The following is a 26,472-nucleotide window of genomic DNA, read 5'->3' as shown; positions in this document are numbered from 1 at the left end:
GTGGCTGCTGACTCCAGCAGGCTCTGTTGGGTTGGAGTCTTTGCTTAATTCCAGTTTTCCGTCTCTCTCAGCCTGGCTGTTAAACTGCTAAGTCTGCTGTAGTCTAGACTAATCATGGTCTGTTACATCCCTGGGGATGGGGTGGAGGAGTCTGGACTGCTCTGTGATGTGGAAGCAGTGTTTCATACTCGTGGGCTGCTGTAGAGGACTTGCAGAGGCATTTGGGGATTCACCTGAAGGTAGCCACTAGGAAGTGCATGGAAAGTGGATAGAAAATGTTACTGGGATAAACTGATGGCTGTCTGAGAAAGGTTTGCTTGCTGTTTGCTTCCCTCAGGTCATGCAAAATCTGGAGGTAAATGCTCAGTAGTTTCACTTCTAAGGTTTTGAGGATCTTCCTTATCACCTCGAACCCTTCAGCACTTGCAGTTGATTGGATATTAAACACTCACCATGTATCTGAGCTACTATAAGATCAAAACCAGAAGCAGAGTACATATGGAGCTTTGACTCGCACCCAGACTCTGTGGTTGTGCTGTCATAAATAGATCTGTGAAAGCTGTTTTTGAGTGGTACACAGATGCTTAGTCTCACTGATTGCTTTCCTGGAAAAAAAAAAAACAAACCCACCAGGAAAACTTAAACTTGTTAATTGATAAGATATGTATCTGATCACTGCATAAATCGGGTATAAACTGCTTTCTTATATCTGCACATGAACTGGAAAAATTGTCATACAGCGTAACTGACTTTTCCTTAAAAAAACCAAACCCCCACTGCTAGCATGCACCTACCACAGTAATCCAGGGAATAATTTCTGTGAAGGGCTGTAAAATCTTAATCCTTTTATTTTCTCAGCATGCGAGTGTTTAAAAAAAGGTCAGAGGATATGCAGGCATTGTCACCTATGTTTGGTAGCATTTCAAGGGAAACAAAAGAGTCTGAGCAGTAATTAAGCTAACTCCTGTGTGGTTGAATCTGTGATGAGCAGCCCTGCTAATGAGCACTGGTTTGCTGGCGGCTGCAACTCAGCTGTGCTCAGATAGAAGGTGCCACTTCCAGCAGTTTATTTTCTTTCAGAAATCCTTTAGTGTGAGAGGTCCCAGGCTGTACTCTGCTACATTTGCACATGGAAGAGTAGCAGCTAAGCTTCAGATAGGGGCTAACCTGCTTGCTTCCTAGCCAGATGACAGGTAATGGTAAGTGATATCTAAAGGCAAATACATGGTTGCTTTCATCTTCTCTTCCTCAAGCAGCAGCAGAGGTTTGTAGCGTTGTAGTAAATCACTTTAAAGAGCACAGGTAATGAAGCAAGGTCCCCTGGGGAGGTTGTGGCAGCTGTTGAACATCTGACTGGTACTTTATAAAGTGTTCAAACAGTGATCCATCACAAACAAGGGTTTGACTGTATTTAGGTAGACTGTCCCCTTTTCCATGTGCAGCTTCACTTTGTCCTGGGACGTGTCCTGCAGAGGTATGACGGCCAGACCTCCATGGCTGAAAGTTTTATTTTCCGTTTTAATGTTGAGTCTTCAGATACTGGGAAATCCAATTTTTAGCATTTCCTTTAAAAGGCAGCAGATGTCAGATTGCCCTCAGTGTCCTTCTCTCCTAAACCTTCTTCTCCAGCTGAGTGAGAACAAATCTATACAGTTTCTGTGACAAAACAATATTCTTCCAGTTCTTGTTCTCTCACATATCAATGGAAATGTCACTTAAAGACCTTTCTGATGTAGATGTCAAAGCTGGCCATGCTGAAACTGTATCGAGTTTCACTTTTCCTGGGATGCTGTCTCTGGGGACATAGTGCTGGTCTTGTGAACAAGGATGCTGGCTAACTTCAAATGAGCTCTGAAGGTTGCAGGTTCAAAAAGATGAGATGCCTCACTTGATGCAAGCTGCAGAGCACTGCAGAAGGCTACACAGATTCAGAAAAAAGCAGGACAAGTTCATTCAAGTAGGGAAAATCAGTCCAATGTCATTGCATTGGTATCACTGCAGGTCATGAAATAGTCTTCAGGTCTTTCGCTCCAATATAGAGCATTGCTGTGTATTTTCCATGCTCCTGTGGTCTTGGCTAGATGTTGCTACTGGCCACCTAAGATGGAATCTTGGGCCAAACATGTCCTTTCTGTGTCTTGGTGTGCTTGCTCATGCTCTGATTGCACCTGCATTTTCATAGCATTAATTTCTTACGAAAAATCTGAAATGTCCTTGTGCCACCTGCCAGTTTTCACAGTCTGACTGAGAAGACTAAGCTGGAAATACCATGAATATTCTTCCCTATCTGGTGATTCAGAAGGATATTTTGTAGCTGAATATGGAGCCATTTTCAGGTTTCAAACCACAAAGGATGACTTTTGAAAAGTGCCTGATATACAGGCAGATACTGGGCATTGTATATAGATGCTGTCAAGAGGTGCTGCCTTTCCTTGTGGAAGAACTGCCTTGTAGGCTGAAGAATTGGGCTTGTTTTTTCAGTTTTCTCAAGGTTATGTTGTTTGCATGAAAGGGGAACAGACACTGTAATGAAGTAATTAATCTTAAAAATATCATTCTAAGATAGTACCTAAAGGTGATCTATAGTCAAGGGAGGCAGGGTTTCAGCAATATGTATTCTTAGAAGCTCAGCCTTTATTTAAATAAAGATTTGGCAGTGGGGAAGGATTTGGATGGGAGGTTGATGCCTGTCAGAGGACAGAAAGATGCTCTGTAGCTTAAGTACTCTGACTTCTCCTATGGGTAGGTGGTAGGTTCTGCATGGGACAAAAAATCCTCACTACTTGTTTTAGTTTAGATCATGATATTAAAACTAGTAGAGTGGAATAAATTGCTATCTCGCTGCTCAGCAAGATTGGTACTTGTGAAAGAAATGCTAAAGCTCAATGTGAAGAAATCTGCCAGCTGTAGCTGGTCCAAGGCCATGTGTTGCAGGACAAAGAAATGTTATCATCAGGATGTGCTTTCCTTGGCTACAGATCTTTGCAGAGTACCTGTGTCGCATCTCTACTTAATTTTAAAAGATAAACTTGCCTCTTAAGTCTGGGTGAGTGTGAAAGGGTAGAACAAATAGCTCTCTCCTCCAACTTCAGGAACCAAGGACTTCCTCTGATTGTTGCTCCTTGCTTACTGTTTGTTTCTTTGCTGGGTGTTGGCTTCAGTTTCTCCCTGTTGCTAATCCAGGGGAAACCATAAAGTGTCTTTAATCTCTTTGCACCCAACTCATCTGAGTTGCCTTAGTCTTATCACAGGGGCTTGTTTTGGTTCTTGAGAAATCTTCAGGCTTTTCTCTGCAGTGTCACAAATTTTTTAAGTCATCATAGGATGGGGAATACAGAAGCATGGAGCTGCACTTGCTATAGCTTCTGCCATGCTTCCTTAAATCTTATGTAACTTAGTAGCCAGGTTCAGTTTAAAATACCTGCCAGGTGCTCACCTTCACTTGCTGAATAACAAGCTTATATGGTTACCAGTGTGTTTATTTTATATATGAAGAACAACAGCAAAGCTAGCTGGTACTGTGTGCTTTGACTCCTCTCCCATGTATGTTCCTTTGTGTTGCACTGGATAACTGAGCTTGTGCTTCATTATTTTTGGTGAGGGAACAAGTGAATAGCTCTCTTCTGGCTTTATCACAACAGCTGGAGAAATTTAAGGTCTTTGAATTCTTTGTCAAATGGGATTGAAACATATGAATGGGTTAGAAGCTTGCAAAACAGGGTTACCAACACAGCTAAGGCCAACGTGTAAGTCTTAATTCCTTGAGGAATGGAGCAAAATATTTCTTTTTGTTAACCACAAGACTTCACTCTTGTTGATACTAGGTGGTATTTGTAGTTTTAATGGTAATGTGCCTTGCCTTTTCTTCCTAATAGATCGCTGGACCGCAAGTGGGTGGAAGATTTGTTGGTTTTGGCACAATGTTTGCTTTACATAGGCATGTCTCAAGTTTACAGCAAACAGAAGAACCAGGCAGTGAATGATGCAAAGTCCTTAACACGAGGGAAAGGAGAGAAGTAGGAAAAGTTGTCGTGTAAAATGACCTCTCCAAAACTGAAACATCTCTTCAGCTTATTTCCCCTGCTAGTTTGCATGGTACTTCCTTAGGCTGACATTGCTCCGTCAAATGCAATGTGAGATTGAACACTTGTGTCAGTGCTGCTTTTGTTCCTGCTGCTCATGTTCATTGCTCGAAACTGGACATGCTGTGGTTTGGGCATCCAGTATCCTTGTTTTGAGTGTTGAATAACTTCAGTGGTGATCCTTTTGTGGCACTGGGGAGTTCAAATCTGAACAGAAATAACCAAAATGGCAAGATGACCTGGCAAAAAGGTAGCAGAGGTTCTCACTTGCTACCCAGGTGCTGTTTCTTGACCTGAGAAATAAGCATCAGGTGGTGGGACAGTGCTGAGATGCAGATAAAGGGTTATCAGTAGCAGTGGCAGGAGCTGGCATGAATTAAATCCACTGCCATGACCTTAGAGTAGCGGCAGTGCTGAATACATCTGGATTTGATACTGAAAATAAACTGTGGAAGCTGGATGTGCCTTTGGAGCTATTGTTTGTGGCTGAAAAATGGGGCTGTTTAGCAAGCTGCAGAATCACCAACTGGTGGGGGGGACTGGGTCTGGGGTCTTGGAGTGGGGGGACACTGTTGCTGCCCACCTTCAGGCTGCCTTTTTGTGGAGGCAGAGGGCTCTTTTTTTTTCTGGGTTTGCAGGGATTTTGTGGATTGCCAGATGTCCTTGGGGGCATTAACAGCCTCTTGCATCTTGGGCATGTTCTCCATTACCTGGTGCAAAGGTGGGGTGATGTCTGGCTGCACGTGCTTGTGAACCTGCATTCAGGATAAAAATGTGAACAAGCAAGGGATGGTGATGTCTTGTAACCAGGCTGATCCTTTGCAAATTTAAATTTGTCCAAGTACTGTGTAGTTAAGGGGGGAAATTTGATGAACTTGATGGTGCATGAAGGCGGATGCTGTCAGCTGGATGGGCACAGTCAAAAGAAACCTCCAGAGCTTATCTCAGGACTGTCTATGAGAAAACAGAGAATATTTGTTGCCGTCTCATATGCTGCTCTTGCTACCCAGCTGTGTCCCAGTGTGCTGCATGGTTTTACATGGGATGTCGATGTGGAGAGACTGCCTCTCCTGATGCTGCTCTGCCTGACGTAGTGCATGGAGCTCATCTCGGCTAGCAGTACAGGTGATTTTCATGAAGAAGCTGCATCTTGGGTAGCACAGGTAGAAGAATGATAGGCATGGGACAGTGCTTGCTAATAAATCTGGAAGAAGCTAAAACACCTATCCAGCATGTGAAGATTTAAGGCACTGTCAACTTGCTGCCTTCAGATTTGTGGAAGAACACTCCCCTCCCCTCAAAACAACCAACAACAGAAACCTTCAAGTATTACAGTTTCTTTTAAAGCAATGTATTGCTTTAAAAGTAATTACTCTCTGGAACATTGAGGGCTTCTGCTTGGCTTTCCAATGCATAGTTGAGGAAGTAACTAGGTGCAAACATTTACCTTCTGTGAACAAATGCAACTGTCTGTGTATCTTGGGATTATTATGCCTAATTGCTCTGCTGAGGGAAGTGCAGGTTCTTATGGAGTTTATGATGTTTGTCTGGGTGTAGCCCATCTTGCCACTTGCAGGCACAGAGCAAAACCAGTAACCAAGCCTGTACCTTGCACTGGGGAGGAGGCAGCTCGTAGCTGCAAGCAAAAGGAGCAACCTTTGCTTTGTTTAAAAATAAATAAAAATAAAATAAATTAAATAAAGGCAAGAGACATTTCACAAAACGATCACAGAGCTCCTAAGCTGCTTTTGGCCCTCATGCAAGGGGGTGGTACCTCTCCTGCTTGGCCTGTGCGTAATCCTTGGCATTTTTTCAGTTGCATAGGCTATCTGGATCAATCTCATCTGACAGCTGAACTGCTTCAGAAGGATACACAGTTGGGAGATCTGAAAAAAGGGAATCTTAAATCTCAGAAGAGAAAAGGTTGTTCTTTATATGCCATAAGGATGCTACTCCGTAGGATAGGTGGGTTTTTTCACAGCTAGTTTGGAGGCTGTAACACAGCTGCGGTGCTGACTTCATGGGGGTTTTATAATCCCATAATGGGAAGGGAAGACAAATTGCTGCAGCAGATTTCAGGCTTTGAGTGTAACAGTGCCTTAAATATTAAGCTCTGTCAGTTTTTAACGGAAGTGAGCTATACCAGTAAAAACCTTACCCTGCAAAAAATGGAAGGGTGGGATGGAATGAGGCGATGGCAGGGAGTTGGGGTGCTGGCAGCTGCTGCCCCTTCCTTGTAGCAGCTTTGAGATGTGTTTGCTTAGGCTGAAGTGACATATTTATTAAGCCCAAATGAGCACAATTTATTACTCAGGAGTCTTGGTTCTTACCTTTTCAGCTACCTTGTGCTCTTTCACTTCTGCACATGATTACAGGGTTTCTCACCCATTTGACAGCAGTTTGCCTCCAAATAAACAGCATGTTAAAGGCTGTGGGAGACTTCTGTCTGTATATGGGACTCAGGTACATGTTTTCCTCTTCCAGAGACAGCTTAGTCGCAAGTGAAATATGTAGGTAATGTCAGTTGAATTCCTGTCGAACATCTAATTATATGAAGTGACAGCATGGTCTGATCCTCTGTCCTGTGACTGCCAGAAAAGACAGTATCTTCAAGTAAGGAGAAGGTGAAATTCATTAGATTTTCAAGAATGAAAAGACATATATGATGAAGCATGAAGTATCACATTTTCTTGTGTTTTCTTTTTAATACACTATTTGTCTCTCCTTTTGGCATCACCATTACTTTTTTTTTTTTAAAAGAGATGCTGATATTCCAGCTCACAATCTCTTACATCAGTGTGTTTCCATTTCATTAACCAGCTGTTACAAGGAGTTTCTGGTGATAAGCAACCTGGAGACAGGGACCAAGTCAAGTCTGTTGGGCAACATCAATAGTCTGTGGGATGGAATCATGTGGACTTGGCAGAGTTGTCTGCTTCCCCATTTTCTATGGGGCGTATGGGCTTTGCCTGCCAGTCTGGGCCTTAAAGTTTAGGTACACAGGTTGCACAGAGTATACTTGTGACTTTTACCCACCTAAGCTGTTGTTCTTGGTCACATTCCCTTCTTACAAGTTTCTCTTTTTGTCCTTTCTTTGTATGAGGCTGTGCAGTGGTAAAAAGCAACTTCTGCAGTTTCTGTGGTACCGAATGTGTCCCCACAGTAGAATGTGAGTGCACATGGTCTCTTACAGCCAAATGTGCTTTGGCTAATTGCTGGTATTCATCCCTGGAGGACACACCTAAGCTGGGATGAATCTTGCCTGACTTAATGGCATGTTGGCACTCAGTGCCTAAATGCTTGCACTGAACGAGATACTTGCATAAAGCTCTGTTTCTGCAGGCACCTATTTCTATGCACCTTCATAGTGTTACTCCTCTTGTGTGGAAGTGGTATTTTCTCTAAGGCTTTGCCGCTTTGTGTAGCGGACACTTGGACACTGATGGAGCCCTTATACCTGTATTTAGCACTCTGTGCTGTGAGAGGCCAGACTAGTTTTCCTCTGCTTCTGAGCCATCAGGTGCAAATGTTCAGTGGCTTCAACGTGTTGTTTTATACCAACAAGACACAGCACGTTCTTTTCCCTGTCTAGCAGTCTTTTGATCTTTGCAGCTATGCACTGGGCATCGTTTTATCTATGTGTTGATTAACACCAAGCAGAGGGTGCACTGTTGCTTCAGACTGCTGGTGAGCATCGTTCCAGGTCTCTACTTAACCTGCTTTCAGAGGCTGAGGTCCTGAATCTGGCCTGTCATGTCTGAAGCTCATTTTAAGAGCTGCTGTGAGCCTTGGCAAAGGTTTGGTGTCATTCTGATCTGATGCAACCAAGAAACTGTTCTGCTTGTTTGTCCTCAGCTTTTTGAGGCACCCTTGGTATTGGTGGGACAGAGGAGCCACAAGCCAAGTCTGGGGACCTGGAGCTCTTCTCAAATCAGGGCACAGAGATCCTACATCTGAATCCCGCTTCACTGCTGGTTTGTAATGACATTTTATTGGGTGGCACTCGACACAAATGTGTCCTTCCACAGGGGAAACCACATACCTGATGAGTGCTTGTGTTCCTCTTGATGCATGGCTAAATATTTCTTACACCTCTGAGTTCGTCAGAGCTGTCTGTCATCTCAAGCTGGGTTTCACTAACACAGCTTGTACCTACCCCTTGCTGTCAAGGGGTCGCAAGTTTTCTTTGACCCTGTCTCCTCAAGTTCACGAGGACTTTTCTTCTAGTAAGAGGCTTTTCCCACCCCACACACGCACACCAAGTTGTGTTGGCTCTGAACTTGATACTTGCATTCCTTCCTGAAAGAAAAAAGCACTTCATGGTTTGGATAGTGCAGAGGGGCATTTTTTTGTGTTTAACCGCCAAATTTACTAGTCTTTTCAAGCTCTCTGAACCTGTCTGCAATTCATCCTCCAGGCTTCTTTTCCTTTCCAGGCAGTGTGCAGATGAAACAGTGGTAGACTATTGAGGCGCATCTGTGTTAAATTATGCTATAAATCTGCAAAAATGTTGTTGCTGCTAGTGATACAAGCCTGCTCCAGAGCCCAGGCTGCGGTGGTGGTCTTGTCAAGGACTTTGCTCATTGTTGTTTCAATAATGGCAAACTACTTCCATCAACCATCATGGATGCACCTGAGTCTGCCTGATGTGGATTATTCCTTGAAGATGTACATGGCTGTCTAGAAGTCATCCCTTCTCTGGTAGGCTTTGCCCCTTTCTTCTTCAGATCCATTGCCTGAAAGGAAGTGCATGGTGTAGGTAGATCTGCGGCTCTCTTTTTGCTTTTAAGAAACCTGGTCTTTTAAGATTAAAAAGTCCAGGTATCTGTGATGCCTGGTTATCAGAGAAGAGAACGTCTGCAGGGTTCTCATCCTGCCCCGGGTCTGTTGCAGGCCCTTTGCAACTGCCAGGATTTTCTCATTTCCTCTTTAGAATCCCCATAAATATCTATTTCTGCTGGAATCTGATCTTACATGGCCTTACACACCCTACTTTGCAAGCAGAGTTGGTATCCTAAATGTCAGGCTTTATGCCAGTCTTTGAGAAGCCTTTCAAACGTTGAATTTTAAAGCTGGGGTCAGTTACCATAGTATCAGGAAGTAGATCTCAAAAACTTTGTGGATGTGACGGTTCCCTCCTGGGGCAGCAGCACAGCAGGGGCTGCAGGACTCCTGGGGATGCTGAGGATGCCGCGCTGGGGCTGGTGGTGTGCAGGCAGCTGTGTGTGGGCTGGACACCTGCGTCATCCAGAGGTGCTTGCTGCTGACAAGCGGGGATTTGGCACTCTGTCAGGCTGTTACGCAGAGGGATGTGTGTCTGGCAAGCCTCAGAAGATAGAGGGGAGCTGATCTGGCAGTTGCTTATCAGTCTTTTCCTAGGCTAAAAAAAAACTTAAAATATGCAAAGCTCAGGTTTCATTAGGGGATTTTCTTAATTTTTTTCAAGTGTTCAACTGTTCTTTTAGCTGTTCCAGCATAATCAAACTCTTCATAAAGAGCATTAACCCTTTTTTTCTGACAGATTATGGTCTGTGGTGCTTTGTTACATATGTAGGAATATGCATCCATGGTTGTTGGCATGTTTGGCTTAACTCAAGTGGGGAAGAGAAGTCAATGAGTCTAGCTTGCATCACACAAACCACTTCCCTGAAAAGTGGTCTGCTCTTTGTTTTGACTCTCTTCTTGTGGAAGAACTAAATTACTAACGAAATTACTTTTTCCCTCCCTAGCATTCTTGGCTTTCATGCTCTGCTTGCATAGAGGGTATTGAGAACAAAGTTCAGGAATGAACTTACAGAATGGGTGCTTGGATTGCTCTTGGTGAAACGATCAACCAGGACTCATTTGGAAAAAGATGTTACCAACACATTTAGTTGAAGATTATACAATTAACATGTTTTAGCGTGTTCACAAGGTCTTCAAGGAAAAGACTTCATGGAAATTCACTTCCCTAGGATGGAAAATGGTTATGAGTTCGTTTAGGTTCGTCCCTTTCTCTAAAAACTGTAATTGTAGGATGTCAGCTTGACAGTCCTGTGCATTCACAAGTAACGAATGAGTGTAGTGATCCGCAGTTGTCCATCCTTCTCCCTTCCCAGCAATGTAGACTTGAATACTGTTTGTATGCCTCATCTTGTAAGGCATTTGTTCCACCCATGAAGCACAGAACAAAATTAACTGCACAAGCTAAAGATTAAATTGTTGGGTCAAATGATTCAACAGAAGCAACTCGTAAGACATCTGTACCCTTTGAGGTTGGAAAGAATCTCCCAAGTGTGGGACATCTGACATGACGTGCACCTGCTTGCTGTAGTCTGCAGCCAGCTTTGTCAATGCTGTTACCAACTTTAAACTGAAACAGAGAATTTTGACCTACTTTTCCAGTTTTCCTGTTGTTTTGCACAACATTGAGGACACTGAAACCAGGTCAGTTTAGTGCTGTTTTGGAAACCACAGATGAATGCTGATCTCCTCTGTGTTGGAGGTACTGTTGGGATACAGGCATGTAGTTGAAATATACTGTCATAACAGGTAACCAGAAAGATCTTGAGTGGGAGAGAAAAAGGAAGAAAAAAAGAAAAAATTATTTTTCCTGGCTGAGTGGAGAAACCATTCAATCTCTGCCTCCTTCTGTCCTCCTAGCTTGGGTAGGTAGCCATGCACCAAGAGCAGGATCCTCTTCCAGATCAGACCAAGCTGTAGGATATTTGGTTATCTGTTGATTTTTCTCCTTAGGAACAGGGCAGATCCCATAAAATCATTATTGTCTTGTTAGTGGAACAGCAGCTTTGCCAGAAGTGAGTGATGAGGTGGCTTTGGAGAAAGAAATTCTTGTTTGGGCCAGTTGGAAGGTGGCATTGGGTAGAAGCAGGGCAACAAGTGGAACATCGTGGAAGGGAAGAGATGAAGTGGGGTGAGAAGGCATGAAGGAAGGGACCTGAAGCCAATGGAGATGTGTGTCCATGTAGAAGAAAGCAAAGTTGTAAGTGAAAGGTTTACTAATTGCATTTTAATAGAGGAAGAGCATTGATGCCTAGGAAGCTATTAATGCATGCAGTGAAGCAGAGGACACAAAGCCAGCTTGTTCCTCTCAACTTAGGGGTGTAAGCTAATAAAATGAGTTGGCAGATGCTGAGAAAGTGAGTGAACATATCATATATGTCCTGGTTTCAAAATATTCCTCATTGCCTGCATCCTGGCTATACCTTTTCCAGAGGATGAACGGTCTGTCCCGATCTGTGGCAAAGAGAGCAAAGTTTTCTGCCGCTGAAGGCTCTAATTTTTACAGAGAATGAGGGTGGAAGCTGGTGATCTCATTTCCGTATGTTTATAACAAGTCAGTTGAGAGCCCTGGAGGATTTTATAGTCTCTGAAGTCATGTAGGAAGTAGCAGATCTTGTCTGGAAAGCACTCTCCAGGTCAAGAGACTTACCAAAAGCAATAGACAGGCTCATGGGGCGGATGTTGGAAAATCCAATGAGAAGGCATGTGCCTTGTTCTAAAGCAGTGATCTTGGAGTTTCTTTGAGAAATTGAGTTCCTGTTTCTGTAGAGAGTAGGATGAGATTACTCATCCCAACAGAAAATGGGGCTTTTTTAAGGCCTCTGTTAAAAGAAGAAAGAGCTGTAGGGCTGAACTGCTCTTGCTTGTTAGGGTGTTGATCCATCCGCCAAGCATTTGCAGTTTGATTTCTAGCATGTATTGACTCCTTCATGGATCAAAACCTCACACAGACCTGGATTAGGTCTGCTTGATTTGGTTTGAAGAAAGGAGGATTCATCTTCAATTTCAGTTTGAACAGGTTTTTGGAAATTGTGCCACAAACCAAGACTTCGACAGCTCTTGTTCTTATCTTGGGAGGGTATCTAGAGTATCTCAAGTAGGTCAAAGAAATTTTCAGTACGAGGGAAGCAAGGTTATCCTTTGAAGGGTAGGAATAAGGATTGCTTTGGCTTCTCTACACCAGTCTCTTGTTTGCGTTGTCTTTTACTACTGCTGCTTTCAAACTTAAGGACTTCATTGACAAAACTGGATGTCTGTGAGCAATGTCTGTGCTGTAACGAGTGCTTGGTAGGCAACTAAACCTACCTTCACGCTAGACTGTGCTAGTGATTACAACATGAACAGCAACTGCCTTCAACACCACCTAGAAGTGTGTTTGTAGCTCTAGCGCTGCAGTTTTATTGGTGGAGGTGAGGTTGTGATTTAGAACTTGGGTCCTAAGTGTTTTCAAGTGTGTAGGATACAAAGTTGGGGTTTTTTTAATTACCTAACTGCTTTAACTACTTTTCTTCCCAGCCTGTATCTTTCATTAAATAACTGTTCCCAAGTCTTCAACTGTATTGTAGTGAAATGAATACTGGAATTGAACTGAGTCACTGTTAGGGAAATATCTTCATGCAGCTTTGTTTAAATGCAAGTAACTTTCAGGAGCAATCTTGCTGAGTGGAAAGGTAGGAAGGAAAATTGTTACAAAAAAGTTTGAATTGTGGCAGGAAATAGTCCTCATGTTCTGAGTAATCTTTAAATATTAATGTGACTGACTTCCAATTACAGTTTAGTCTTCATTCTTCTGCCACTCCTTCTAAAGCCAGGTGCTTTATTAGTCCTCAAAAGCCATATTTGATGCCATATTTGTGTGATTTGGTGTTCCAACAGCTGGAATTTGCTTGTAGGGTTGACTGTAATAAAGAGGTAATGAAATGTTTGGTGCACTCATTCATTACTGATCTGAATTCCTGTTTGCAGGAGGCTTTCAGCTGAGATAGGGGATGTTTAGTGTATGCAAACTGTCAGGCATGACCTTTCATCCTTCTCCCTGGGGAGACCTTACGCTGATGGGGAACAGGGTAAGGATGGAAGTGTTAGTAACTTGTAACCATTACCATCTTATTTCACTAGCCAGAAAAAGCATGGTTGGAGCTCTGTACTTAATCTACCTGAGAAGACTGGAGTTGCTTGTCCCATCTGAGATACACTGAGCGAGATGGCGTATGTGGCAGTATATTTCTGATGCCAGATCTGAAATTTGACACATGGAGTTTGAGCCAAGTTCAGACTTAGTCCGGAGGGGGGAAGCTGTATTGAGGCTCAGGAGGGCTCATGCTCACCAGAGGCTTGAGCAGCCCTTAGATGAATGATGTACTTGTGTCATCAAGCACAGGTGGAGCACTGGCTGCCCTGCAGTCACTTAAAACCAAGACCAGCTCGTATCAGCTATTTGAAACGTGTTAAATTGTGTGCCTTTGCCTTTTGGCGGCTTTCAGCCTCACTTAATCATAGCTGGTGAAAGGCTTCTCTGTAACGGTGCTGTGTTCTGCCAGCAGGTAGCTGAACAAATTCGTAAAAATCTGCACCTAGGTATCAGGTTCTGCTGCAAAACAACCTCACTATATGGATCAATTTACTCAGCAGGTTGAAACCTGGTAGTACTTCATGGCAGAAGAAACATTGAACGGCTTCTAGTATCATGCAGGAAAGAAAACATTGTGCGTTCTTAAACAGCCTGTCTCTTCCCAGTCCACCTCATGTTCATCAGGGTTGTTTAGAAACCTTTTTCCAGTGGTTTTAGCTTATGTTGGCTGTTCTTGCCTTCTCTATTGGCCACGTAACTGTTAGCTGAATGAGCAAGAAGAAGAAAATCTGTTTATAACTTTATAAAAAGTGTACCATCCCTCCTTCCTGTGCTGGAATCTGTCCCTGACATGCAGATTTTGCCTCTTTCTTTCAGAGCTTTTAGCCCCTCTTCCATGTAGTCCTTCGTAGGAGTATCTCCTCAGTCTACAGAGCTGCGCTGCGCGTTGCTTTCTCCAAGCGTAAAGTGGGCAGGGTCTGTGCTCTTAGTAGAGAATTCTTCCTGTTACCCTGTTGTGAGGTCTGTAGTTGTTGCCCATGGATATCCAACCTTGATGAAAATGACTGTTCTCCAGGGGAAACAAATCCTCTTCTCTGGCTTTGGTGGGATTAAGTGTGTTTTCCAAAGTACTACTTTTTTTTATTCATAGAATTCCTCTGTTCTTCTCATCTTTTTTAGCGATCCAGTCCTAGAAGCCCTCCATCACTGTCCTCATGTTTGATTTCTGTTTAGCAATGAACTTCCTTAGTTTCAATGACTGTCCTTTATGTTGTTTGTTTTGAAGTCAGTCCCTCCTCCCAGGTCAGGGTGGGGTCCAGTCACAGTGCTTTTCTGGTATCTGATAGAGCATCATCATTGCTTCTGCAAGCGGGTTTCACAAAGCAAATACAACTGTGCTTGTGTCTACACAAACAGCTTTGAGAAGCAGCGCTAACTCACCCCCTCAGAATGAATGCTGCAGCTGAAAGTATGTTGGGATGTCTACGATGAAAAACCAGCTCATCCTGTTTGCCAGTAATGGATACTTCCTGCTTATCCATACTTGGTTTTAAATATTAAATCTTGAATTAACTTGAGGTACGAGTAAAGCTTGGTAATACCAAATTTTGAATTTCTTGTATGTGAACGTCTCAGACTCCTCTGTCTCTAGCTAGGCCAGTGGTGCTTCATCATGAATGGCATTTCACAAGTTACTTAGTACCATGCTGGGAGCGTGATGCTGCAGCTACTGGGATGGTATGGCCGCACTGGTAGTGTGGATGCAATACAGTGGTTCTCGGATGACTGATGATTTTCAGGCCTCCTGGATTTGCTGCAGACACAGTGCAGAGCAACAGTGAGAATTCATCTGCTTTTCACTCTAGAAAAGAGAGCTGCTGAGTCACAGGCTGGGTGAAACATGGTGTGGGTTGTAACCTGTGCAGTCTGAGCTAGGTTCTACACATTAATATCAACTGTTAACAAGGGGTGGTTTTGTGGGATTGTTATGTTGCATGAAGCATCCATTCATGTGTCTGGATGTTTCTTTATGCTATTATTAGGGAGACCTTTAGGAACTAATACAATGTGGAGGGACACAGCATTGTTCTTACAAAGATGGAGCCTCTTTTAAAGTCCTGCACATTCCCTGTCTGATATAGAACCCCCTGCAGTAATACATGAACAAAAGCAGTGGAAATAATTTGCAAAGTGGTATTAAAGTTGTGCGTTCTCTGTGTTTAATTTTTGCCTTTTTTTTTGTGTGTGGAAGTATTTAAAAAAAAAATCTGGGGAGGAAGCTCAGGCTGGGGACAACTGTGCCATCTGTGGTGCAAACGCAGCAATGGAAATGGGTAGAAAAGGTCAGAGTTGTGCTAAAGACTAGTACAGTATTCAGAAACTCAAATTTCCCACTGTTAGATACCTGCATTTTCTGGATCTGGTGTGGATGACTTCTGCCTTGTATACAGATGCCTTAGATCAAAACAAAAGTTGCTAGAAATGAAAGTGTACCACAGTTGAAGGCTGGGGAAAGTGTACTCATATTTCTAAAGGGCTAATGCTTTTGTTCTGTGCCACTGATTTGTGGGTGGGTGATAATTCCTGCCTCTTATTTTTTAATAACTGGAAGTAGGCAGGTTAGCTTCATAATCTCATGATATGAAGAGAAGAAACCTTTGCTAAATCCTCTAGAAATGTATTGCTACAGGAGGACTGAGCCAACTGCCTTAGTAGCTTTTGAACCCCTGTAAATACCGTTGTGTTTCTGGGCATACCTGATAGTGTTTGATTGCTGATGTCCTTCCACATTGACTCTTGTTTTGGTGGTTTCATTTAGCACTTCTCTGCTGACTTTGGAGGCTTTTTCTAACTTCTATGCAAACATTGAAACTTCTGCATGGATGCCAACACTTGAAGTAGGACGCAAACCTTGTCTCTGAAATTATTCAGGTACTCTTCCATTCACATCTGGAAAATCATGAATGCAGCAGTGACTCCTAAAGGAATACAGCCCAGTATGTGTAGGTGCTGGGACGTGGGGGTTAGCTCCAGGTGTGTTTGTTCTAGTTCTTGCCTTAGGAACTGCACCGCAAGCATCTTCTGGGTGGGTCCACGTGCACAGAGGAGCCACTTGGCCTCCATGAGTTGAGAAGCATCTATTTTGGGTCCTCTTTTGATAGAGTTAGCAAACTGATGCTTGTGAGATGCACCAGTGTGCTCTCTGGAGTAGTCAAGAGTTGCCTGCCCTTGGGGTTATGGTGGTGACAAGTTTGGATGTGGGGGAGCAAGGTGTACTTCAGTTTCTCTGGGAGAACTGTCAGGCTTTCATTTGCCAGTCATGAATGCAGGCTGCTGGAGAAGATCTTGGCCCTTGAGTCAGTCACCCAATTCCATTACAGTGTCTGTTTTTCTGAAACCTCATTTTTTTAGGGAACTAAATCACATTAGTAATGTGAATTGTATGTTGATACAACATTCAGAAAATTTATAGCGTTTATAAATCAGAAATCTTGTTTTGGCTACTAATTTTGGTCATCTCTAAGACAACAGTTTCAATTAGCAAATGCATCTGAGGTCAACTTTAAAAGATGTAAAATGAAGGAGAATTTGACTTCTGAAGTGTTTAAATATTTTCTTGGCAGCTTTCATTCACTACTTTTTTTTTTTGTCTGACTTTTGTGTAATACTTCTTAAATGTATGAAGTGAGAAGAAAACAAGCTTTACACTTCACAGTTGCTTTAAAGATGGGATGTGATCTCCTTGCAGTTTCTACCTGACATGCTGGTGTAATTGAAATTGCTTTTGCTAGTATGTGCCGCGTGAGTCCTGATAACTCCAGTAGCAAGCAGTCGATGAGCAGCCCTTGCATCTCTTCGTGATGTCAAGGCTTTTTATCAGAAAACTGTTAAGAAAATCGTAGAATTCCTGTATCGCCGCTAATTTCCTCAAGGCTGGGAGGAACATCCTGTTGTACATTTTTTGCTTGGTATTTTAAAATAACAATTTTTATTTCATATAACTTTTTTCTTTTCCCCAGGTAAGAAACCAAAAGCAACCTGCCTTTATTGAGTTCTCAAGAACATAATCGACCCCTTGGTACATTATCAAGATGCATTAGGAAACTGGATACGGTGCCAAAAGAACTCCATGCGTTTCCATGACTTTCTTGAACCCTGATTCAGATACTTTTGGATATATATTTCTGTCCTAAGGAGAAGAGTGCGTACTCCGATTCATCTCTGCCAGCTTGCTGGCAGAGATATTTCACTAAGATCATGGACCATCCTAATAGGGAAAAGGATGAAAGGCAGCGGACGACAAAAGGAATGTCGGGAAGGAGTGGGCACGGTTCTCGACCAAGCTCATCAGCATCTTCTGGCGTTCTTATGGTGGGACCCAACTTCCGAGTGGGCAAGAAGATTGGGTGTGGGAACTTTGGAGAACTCAGACTAGGTAAGAAGTAACCATTTTAGCGACCTGCATTATGCAGGTTAGCATTTCACCACTGGAATATAAATAAGTAAAAACCTACCCCCACTTGAGAAATGTGTGCGCTTGTCTTGTTTTCCAACTGTCGAGCTGCCTTACCTGAAGCTTCTAACTTAGATGTAACTGTTAGTGTTATTTTTATTTGCACAAAGTCAAAGTGAGAGTACTGGAGTGGCCAAAGATGCAAATTTTGAATAATCTGAACAACGAAGACTGTTCTCAGCGCTGAATGTCTTGCCGAAGGTGAAAAAAGCTTCTGAACTGCCTGGATTGCTATATCTTGCTTCAATTTCTTGTTCATAAGCTAGGATACCCTGTTAAAGTGATGGGTGAGACTCTTTCCCAGAACTCAGCCACGTCTCCTCTCTTCCATGTCCTTCGCTAACCTCAGTGCCCTAGTTTCAGACCCATCACCCACTCACTGATCTGTCCCATGTGTTTGACTCACTGGCTGGCAAAGAGTAGGTTGTGCCAACTGGCCATCTGGCTACTGCCTCTCAGCTGCCAAACAGACCCAGCAGCCTGTGATTTTTCGTGGTCCGTTGGTTGTCTAACCACATCTTGCAGCTGGTCAGCCAAACAGATGGCTACACTAATGCATCGTTTGTTTAGGTTGACTTAAGAGCCATGCGCACAGTGCATGGGGCTCTTAAGTCATCCTCAACAGATGATGGTTGTTTTTTAAATGAGGGGGGGGAAGCAGCTGGTGTTTTTAATTACATGTCCCTGACTTCCCAATATGTGGTTTTGGGGTATTTGCTGTAGATCAGAAGCAGCACCTTGTGATGGTCTTGATCCTGACTCACTTAACAGTTGCATTTCTCCTCTTTGGCTGAGTGAATTGGATTGCTGTGGTAGTGAACTTGAGGGTGCTGAAGACAGATTGGCTGACATAAATGCCATTTGCCCAAACTTGGTACATATTTAGAATTGAAAACAAAATCATTTGTATATCAGGCACTAGGGATAGTAAGTAAATCAGTCAGGAAATTGCTTCGGATAAACAAAGTGTTATAACACACAACTACTGACAGTATCTTTGTAGATTCCTGCTCAGAATCTATGTAATCTTAGATTAATGTATGTAATCTTTAATTTTAAGGTTTGGCTATTGCATCTTCAGCATGTGCCACTTCACCACAGTGTGAAGATTAACCAGCTTGCTTATGATCTGTCTCAGTAAACAGGTAGTTTGGTTCCAGCATTACATCAGACAAGTTTTATTGATTTGCAGGAACAGAGATAATGCTGCAAAGGTGGAGAGAAGCCAAGCACAGGGACAAAAACTCCCACCTTCATGAACATGAGCATAATTAGCAGCTGGAGATAAGTTTGGATCCTTACAGTAACATAATGTGAATAGCTGTATTGCATTTGCAGAGGCCTCCCCAGCAGCAAATGTCATGATAGCAGTATCCCCATGGAGATGGTGAATTGCTTTGTAACCCAAGCTCCGCTTTGAAGGTTCAGCAGCTGTAGTAGATCCCTCCAGGTATACAGCTCTCGCATTTATTCGGCTGGTGCCCAGATCCTGCTTGCATGGTTTTTCTTTTTCACGTTTCTCAAAAGTTTAAAGGTATTTGGTTTCTGACTAATGTATAGTTTCAAACCACAGACTTTACAAAAGAGATTTCACTTCTGAAAAAGTCAATTTACAGAGAAATTCAGTTTTAACTTGGAAAAAGCAACACCTGTTAATTGAGTGGCCTTTTTTTTTTCACTACACTGGTGTAAATGTTTTGTTAATACTGGTTAACTAAGTAGCATGCTGTATTTGGGCAACGAGCCATATGCACTGATAATGGCAATTAGGTGTAAGGTTCTTACAGAAGCTCTATTACTTATCTTCTTTTTTTAAACCTCTGTTGCTTTTTGCCAGTTATTATAGATTTAAGAACTCCTCTTTACTCAAATATCAGGTATTTCTATTGCACAGATGTGATGCTAATTATCACTGGGGGGAAGAAGAAGGAGCATGCCTGAAATATGAGCAAACCAGTCTCTGATAACAGTTTTGTCCTGCAGAGATGAATGGTGTGTCCTCTGCTTTTTGCCTTTTTTTATGTGGCTTTGGAGAAGTTAAATGCTACTGAATGTTCTTCCTCTGTTACTAAAAGCAAAGTCACATACTGATAAACAAGGAGAAAAGATATTTTTCCAATTCTCTGAAGAATTTATCTTCTTTTAGGTGTTGTGTTTTCACTCTAAGCTGCTCTTGTATCACATGCCAGGACTGATTGTTCAGGAAGGAGATGGCATGTATGTATGGAAGCTGTTTTCTGCAAATATCAAGCTCACTGCTTAGGGTTGATCTTTCTCACTGCAAATACAGATAGCCATGAGGATGTTACTTTTCTGAAGTATGTGACGAGCAGCACAGTTGGATCCCAGCCTGAAGAGGAGCTGAAATGGGAAGATGAATGCAAAACTGAGTGTATGGCCCAGAGTAATAAGATTGAAATAGGCTTAACTGGTTGTCGTTTCTTTGGACAGGCTGCAGATTAGGTGGTCTGTAAGAGCTTTGGTTTCCGAAGCAGCTCAACCTACTAGCAGGGGTATGGTGACAGTAAAGAGCAGGGGATCTTGCTTGCCATCCCTGGGCCGGAATCTGCATGCTTGCATTGCATTTTGTGCAATGCCAAGCCCTGTTTTGCAGCTCCTGGTTATCTGCCAAGTCAATTCTTCTGCTGCCTTAGGAGTTGGAACATGCCTGAAGTGTTATCGCCTTCTGCCATTATGAGGTCTGGCATCTCCACCCCGAGCTGATAGGAGAGCCAGCGTTATGTAAAACAGCCTGAGGAACGAGCTCACTGAGCTGTAAAATTGTGTGATGTCAGTAGGTGCTCACTGCTCAGGAAAAATGGGATTTAACCTGTTAAACCTAGTGCTATGATATGCCGTGGCTATGAACTTCCCCTTAGAAAAGATATCGCCAGCTGAGCCTGGCAGCTGCCTCCTTATATTGACTCACAGACTTACCCAGTGGGTATTTCTTGTATGTACCCAAAATCCTGAACCACGAGCCATGTTGGGGATAAATAAGCCTCTTCAAATGTCTCATTTTTCCCAGTGTTTTGCACCCTTACTTAGTAAAGCGATTAAACAGGCACTAATGTAAAATTATTCTGGTTTCAGTAGGTTGGAGGGCTTTCTAAAATAAGCGTTAAGTTTTGGATTGACTAGGGGACTTATTTTGACGCAGCTGTAGACTGGAGCCCAAATCTTTTTGCTCTAATGCAAACATTATCAAACATTTTCAAAACAGCATGTTCAAGTATCACTTAAAAATGACAATTAATGCAGCTTTTCTCCCTGCTTGGAGGGGAAAAAAATGTTAGGAGACCTAGGTCCTGTATGTTGCATGTGTCCTCCTTTGATAGGCTGCTGCACCAAAGGGATTGTTGGAGGTGTCTGTGTTTTCATGTGGTGCTCAAAGAAGTTTTATAATGTCCAGAAGTCTAGAAATGAGCGTGAGTTGCGCAGAGGTCTCACAAAGATTCAGCACATCTCAGGAGCAAGCCCCGAGCTAGAAGAAAGGCTGCCTATTCGTACATTGCCAAGCCAGAGCAGGTTGATCAGGTCTAGGAAGGTGTCCCCCAAAAGCAAGAACCACCCAGCTGACTCCCAGGCTGCAGTCTGAAGCCAGGAGCTCTGCTTTAAAACAAGTAAAAGAATTTTAAACAAACAAAACAAAACAAAACCAATTACAAAAAATTATAATAGCATCCGTTCTTTGGGCTAGTTTTGTCTTCGCTTCTAGAATAATGCTAGGTGTGGAGGGCATGGGTAAGAGTAGGTCCTGGGTAGGATCTGCACTAGGAGCTGTTACTTGGAGACATGTGCTTTAGAAGGGACAGCAAATCTGGCACTGCAAAATCAATGTGGGCTCACCTCTTGATGCATGTGGGATCTGGTCTCTGCGGATGCTGTGCTCTCTAGGGTGAGCTCTGCTTGGTCTTTAGGATGACTAGTTGGATGTTTGCTCCATTACTCAGCCCTGACCCATCATCAGAAGGTATTGTTCCTACAGCAACAAGCTAGAAGGAAGGGTCAAAGCATTTTTGATTCACATCATTCATGAGAGCCACGTACTTGTGGCTCTTAACGTTGACCTGTGAGAATAGTGCACATGACAGGTTGATCAGTTTGGGCTCCTCTTCTGGTCTGCAAACTGTCCGTGTATTTGGCACATCTTACTGCCAGGGCTTGAGAAATCCACTCTGTTAGGTTTCCCATATGAATGCTGGAGACTTAATGTATCACTTCTCATTTAGAGTATGGAGTTCATAATTGTCAGTGGAGCTACCCAAAACTGAGGCATGAACTTAATCACTGCTCCATCAAAAGCTTTGCCTGAACTTGAAGGCCTTTTGTTAGCACAGTTATATCATCTCAGCTGTATTACAGATCTTTTGTCTTACTAAGATAAGATGTAGCTTCTATTCATGGCTTATTGTACTGTGCAGATTCACTTCCTCCTGTAACCAGTACTGCCTTCGCTCTTCCATTTGAATACCAGTGCTGCCTTGGAAGAGGAGGAAGAAGAAACAATTACACCTTGGGCAGTGTGACAGCAAAACTGAGGGGTAGATCTCAGTCTGGTGCAAGCCAACGGAAAGATTTTTGGGGATTTGCTTTGCTATCATATCTGTCAAAGCAAGAATCTTGGGCTGCAGCTTTAGAAAGGGTTTGGAGTTCAGGAACTGGACCTATTTGCACCGCTTTAGTTCAGAGTCTCTGCAAAGCATGTGCTTTGAGGGGGATGAACTGGAGAATTAATTAGTTTACCTTTGGCTGCTAGCCTGACATCTCAGGCTAGTGTTTTGCTAATCCCAGTATTTTAACTGAGGAATTTAATTACTAAAATTATCTTCTGTCTTGTCCTCAGCCTTATGAACCAGACTATAATAGGCTGGATTACGGCTCCATGTACACGGAGGGTGTTAGCTCCTTCTCTGCCTTGGAGGAGCACTGTCTCCCCAGTATTATCCTATATCCAAGTTTGCTAGATGGTCTGTGGACCATCACTCCCTGGATGGACTTGCACCCCTGCACGCTGAGTGCCAGCACTACCCTGGAATGGTGCATCTCCATGATTGTGACAGCGGTCATGGGATCTGTGGAGGATGAGGTTCCCATGTGTTCCTTCTTGGTGTTTTTGCTGTCTGAAGCATCCAACTTTCCCATGTATTTGGGCTAGAGCTGCCCTTGGTCTGGCTCAGTGTATTCAAATGGAGCATCCTGATAGGAGCTCAGTCCCTGTCAAGAGGAGGGGGAGAGGAAGTGTCAGAGGGTGAGCTGCGGCTGGAGCTGCTGATGTGACTCATTTGCTGGTAGTTAATACGGAGCAGATAATCTAAGTGTATTTAGGCTGCCTTCCCTTAATGTCTTTGCATGTTCTCCCCCCACCAGCTGTCAGACAGCATGAGGCTGGAGCCCTTATTGGTCTCAGAGTGAAGTAGTTTATCCTGCCACCTGCTTTGCTGCTGAGTTGGCCTTTCAGCTCTTTCAGTGCTTTGAAGCCACTTCTGAATGCCTGAGTGTTCCTGATGCAACTGCAAAACCTCCTTTCAAGCCTCTGTTTCCAGCCTGGACATAATAGCTTTTATTAAAAGACCTAAAGAAATAGTTTCAAACAGCCCTGCATTGCAAGGGTTAACACTGGGGCTCAGCTTACACATCTGCTTGCATAAAACACCTCCTCTAAGGATATTTAACCTCACATTTAAATGTCTGCCCTGTGTTAAACAGCATTGCTAGTTACCATAACAGGTTGAAGCTTGACATAAAACTGTTGATTTCCTGATGGATGTTAGAGCAATCGGCTCAGTGCTGGGGCTGGACTGGGAGTGCCTGATCCAAAATTTGGAGGCCAAAACTACACTGAGCAATGTAGCACAGAAGGTGTCGAAAGAAACTAAATGCAGAAAATATGGAGCTGTTTAAAGTAAAATTTCCCCCTGGTGTTTTAGGATTTAAAGATGACTGTTTGTCTTCTCTCATGTTCATAATGTCTTTGAGTCTTCCAATGCTGTTGCATTCTATCTGTATGCAAAGGAGGACGTGGCATGTTTTTTAAGGGTGTCACATAGATATGCTAGAGCTGCTTGAACTCCTCCTACCTGCTCTGAAGTATGTCACTCCCTGTCCTGGACTTTCTCAATAGTTGGTCTGTTCTAAGCATCAATATCTATTACAGGAACTGGAAAATAAATGTGTAACAGAGCCAGGCCAAGCTAATCCTCCAAATAAGCACTGATAACTTCCAGTCTAGGTTGCTATTGAATTTTGGAGCTCAATGAGAGCATGACTTGTGCTGTAGCAGTGCTAGCCACAATGGGCAAAGAAGGTCAGCATTTCCCTGTGTAAAACCATGGGCAGATTTTTGTGGTGGAGGCTGCCCTCCTTGAAGGATATGGTGGGACTAGAGGAGGTCAGAAAAGCAACAGAGATGTCAGGATGATGGGACAGATCAGCTACAAGGACTGTCTGAGCATCCTTCCCCAGTGATATCTCTTCCAGGAGAGTTTGCTGTCAGTCAGAGAAAGCGAAGAGGTGAAGGCAGTGATTGCTCAGATTTCCTAGCAGAGGAATTGGAGGACAGTGAATGATACAACAACTGGCAACTTCAGAACATGCAGAGTGATGCTCCTTGACACCTGTAGCTCTGCATCTCTGCCGCAGATTGCTAAGGAGGCCAGGGGCTTGGTTCAAACACCAGACAGGTTCCTGGAGGGAAAATTCACCTCTAGCTGTAGTACACTTGGGTACCATCTCTGGCTCAGTCATGGAGCCACAGTATACCCACAGCTGTCTGTGTGCTTGCCTTATTATACTCATCCTAGGCTGTTGCCCTTCGGGCTTGCTAGAGCTAGTATCAGACTAGACACTGCTTCATGCTTTGGGGTCTTGAGAATGGGGTTTGTTCTTGTAGTGTATTTTTTAATATCACTGGTACCGTATTGCAACTGAGAGTTGTTTGCTTTATTGGAATACAGGGATTGCCTTTGTGCTGCTGGCATGCAGAAGGCATTTTATACATGTTGCCTGCCTGTTTGTAGAGAAAGAAATAAAAGCTGTGTGTTGGTACAAAAGTTATTTTCACATGCTGCTTTGCAGTAGTTGCTTTGATACGCAGCACGATTAAGGTAGTGAAACTCCCTATAAATCATAGGAAAAAATTGTTCAGTGTCTAGCAGATTCAAGGCATTTCTGAATGAAATGATGCTCTGGCTCTTCATGTGTTCCCCAGACTTTTTTAGCATGATGTGGATAATAAAACCTAATGTGTCTGGGATACCTCCTCAAATGCTTGCATCGAACATAAGTGCTACCATAAAACATGATTACCGTATGCTGAGCGGAAGATGGTGTTTGTCTGCCCTGGTGAACTGCTGCAACTTACTATTTTGAGGCTTACACTTTGTTAAAGGCATGAACAAACCTCAGCAGGGAATTGAGAAAAGACAGCTCCTTGCCATCAGTGATGTGTTTCTGTGTCATGTCTAGCTGCAGGGCTTGAATGTGAAACTTAAAGATTATTTTTTTCTTTTTCCTTCACAGGTAAAAATCTCTACACCAATGAATATGTAGCGATCAAACTGGTAAGTAGAAGCTTCAGGTGTTCTTAAATGACTTGTACTTAATGTTAAAAATTCAGACAAAAAGCAACTTTCTCACTTCAGGCTTAATGCTGCTTTCGCCTTCAGCTAGAATAACTTTAAAATAAATTCACAAGGACACTAAAAATGAGGAAGGAACCCATCCCTCTGCCTGCTGAATGTTTTTGGTACCTGGATGGTGTGAAGCTGTCTTATACCAGTGAGAGCCTTGTTCCTCTTTCCAAGCTAGCTGCCACCTCCCAGGGAACGGCATGGATTGCAGGTCTGCTGCCTCTTCCCACTCCCTGGGTTCAGCCTTTCTTCTTCAGGAAGACAGGCTCTAGATGGGCTGTTGCCAATGTCTGGTTAGGAGTGGGGCACTATGCAGGCTGTTGCTCCATGTTTTTGGAGTCAAGAGCCAGGAAAGGGGGTGTTTCAATGATTAAAATTCCCTTGAGAGTAGCACAGCTCAGTCTGGTGTGATGCTGAGAGACTGCAGATGCAACAGGTAAAATCCAATACAGTGAAGGTCGGTCTTTCCTCTGGCTGGTTTGGGTGGCCAAGGATACAGCATTTTCAGAGTGATTTTCTCCTTTTACATCATAAGAGGGTAAAAATGAATTAAATTGGCTCACCAAAGCATCGCAGGAATTGCATTAAAAAAATGCAAGCCCCAACAGTACCAAACTTCAGAACTTGTGCAAGCCATTTTACTCGCAGCTCTCTTCTCATCCAGCATTACAAGCCTCATTGCCAGGTCTCAGATTATTTTCTGCCCTGCAGTTGATGTGCCCATCCTCAGGTGCATGCAATGACACCTTCCATGTTTCTTTTACCTGGATCAGAGAATGGTTCAGGTAAAAAGCCTTCTGAAGACTGCTACAGGGCATGAGGGCACTGTGGTCAGTGTTGGTTCAAAGCAGGAGTCTTGGGGATGGGGAAACGCTCTTAACTTGTAGCTCTTTCTGAATTATAAAATAACCCAGTTAACTGCCTTAACTTTTCCTATCTGTAAACTAAGACATTCATTAATCTCTTGGGGTTTTCAAATTTGATGTCTTCAGCTGATGTGCTCTTTCCTTATCTGTATGCTCCTTAATCACAGATTCAAACCCTAAAATCTGAAGTTAAAGTTGTAATGATAATTTCATATTGGCAGCAGCCACACCTGTTTGCCCAACTGATGTTGTCTGGCAAAATGACAGGAGTCATTCAGATTACAGAAGACCAAGATGGACTTGGTGCATTAACTCTGATCACGTTCAAGTGCCACAGATTTTATATCTCTAGCATTCTCCTTATATGGTGCACAGTGGATGAAAAATAATTAGGGCTTTGCAAGAGGGACTTGTTTTCAAGCCTGTTGGCATATGTCAGAAAATATTCCCTAAAATAAATAAATAAGTGCCTGCAGTAGAGCTTAGGATGTCCTTTATTTGGATTCACATCAGGAAGGAGGACTAG

The 26,472-nt window shown here is 43.1% G+C and overlaps 1 protein-coding gene across 7 annotated transcripts in view; it reads left to right on the top strand.

Moving 5' to 3' along the window:
* The window catches only part of CSNK1G1 (casein kinase 1 gamma 1), a 108,240-nt gene that overhangs the window by 26,026 nt on the left and 55,742 nt on the right, over nt 1–26,472 (top strand). For 5 of the 7 annotated variants that reach the window (XM_055819132.1, XM_055819152.1, XM_055819112.1 and 2 more), the window contains 2 exons: nt 16,956–17,371; nt 24,971–25,011. In XM_055819132.1, the coding sequence (XP_055675107.1) occupies nt 17,194–17,371; nt 24,971–25,011 (219 nt within the window). In that variant the 5' untranslated portion in view covers nt 16,956–17,193. Of the gene's footprint in view, nt 1–15,754; nt 15,868–16,955; nt 17,372–24,970; nt 25,012–26,472 lie in introns of all 7 variants that reach the window. The other 2 variants (XM_055819117.1, XM_055819138.1) reach the window with 1 other exon arrangement.

The sequence above is a fragment of the Falco peregrinus genome, chromosome 1 (genome assembly GCF_023634155.1).
Source record: "Falco peregrinus isolate bFalPer1 chromosome 1, bFalPer1.pri, whole genome shotgun sequence".
In the NCBI taxonomy this organism is placed as follows: domain Eukaryota; kingdom Metazoa; phylum Chordata; class Aves; order Falconiformes; family Falconidae; genus Falco; species Falco peregrinus.
This window is presented reverse-complemented; position numbering and strand designations above follow the sequence as displayed.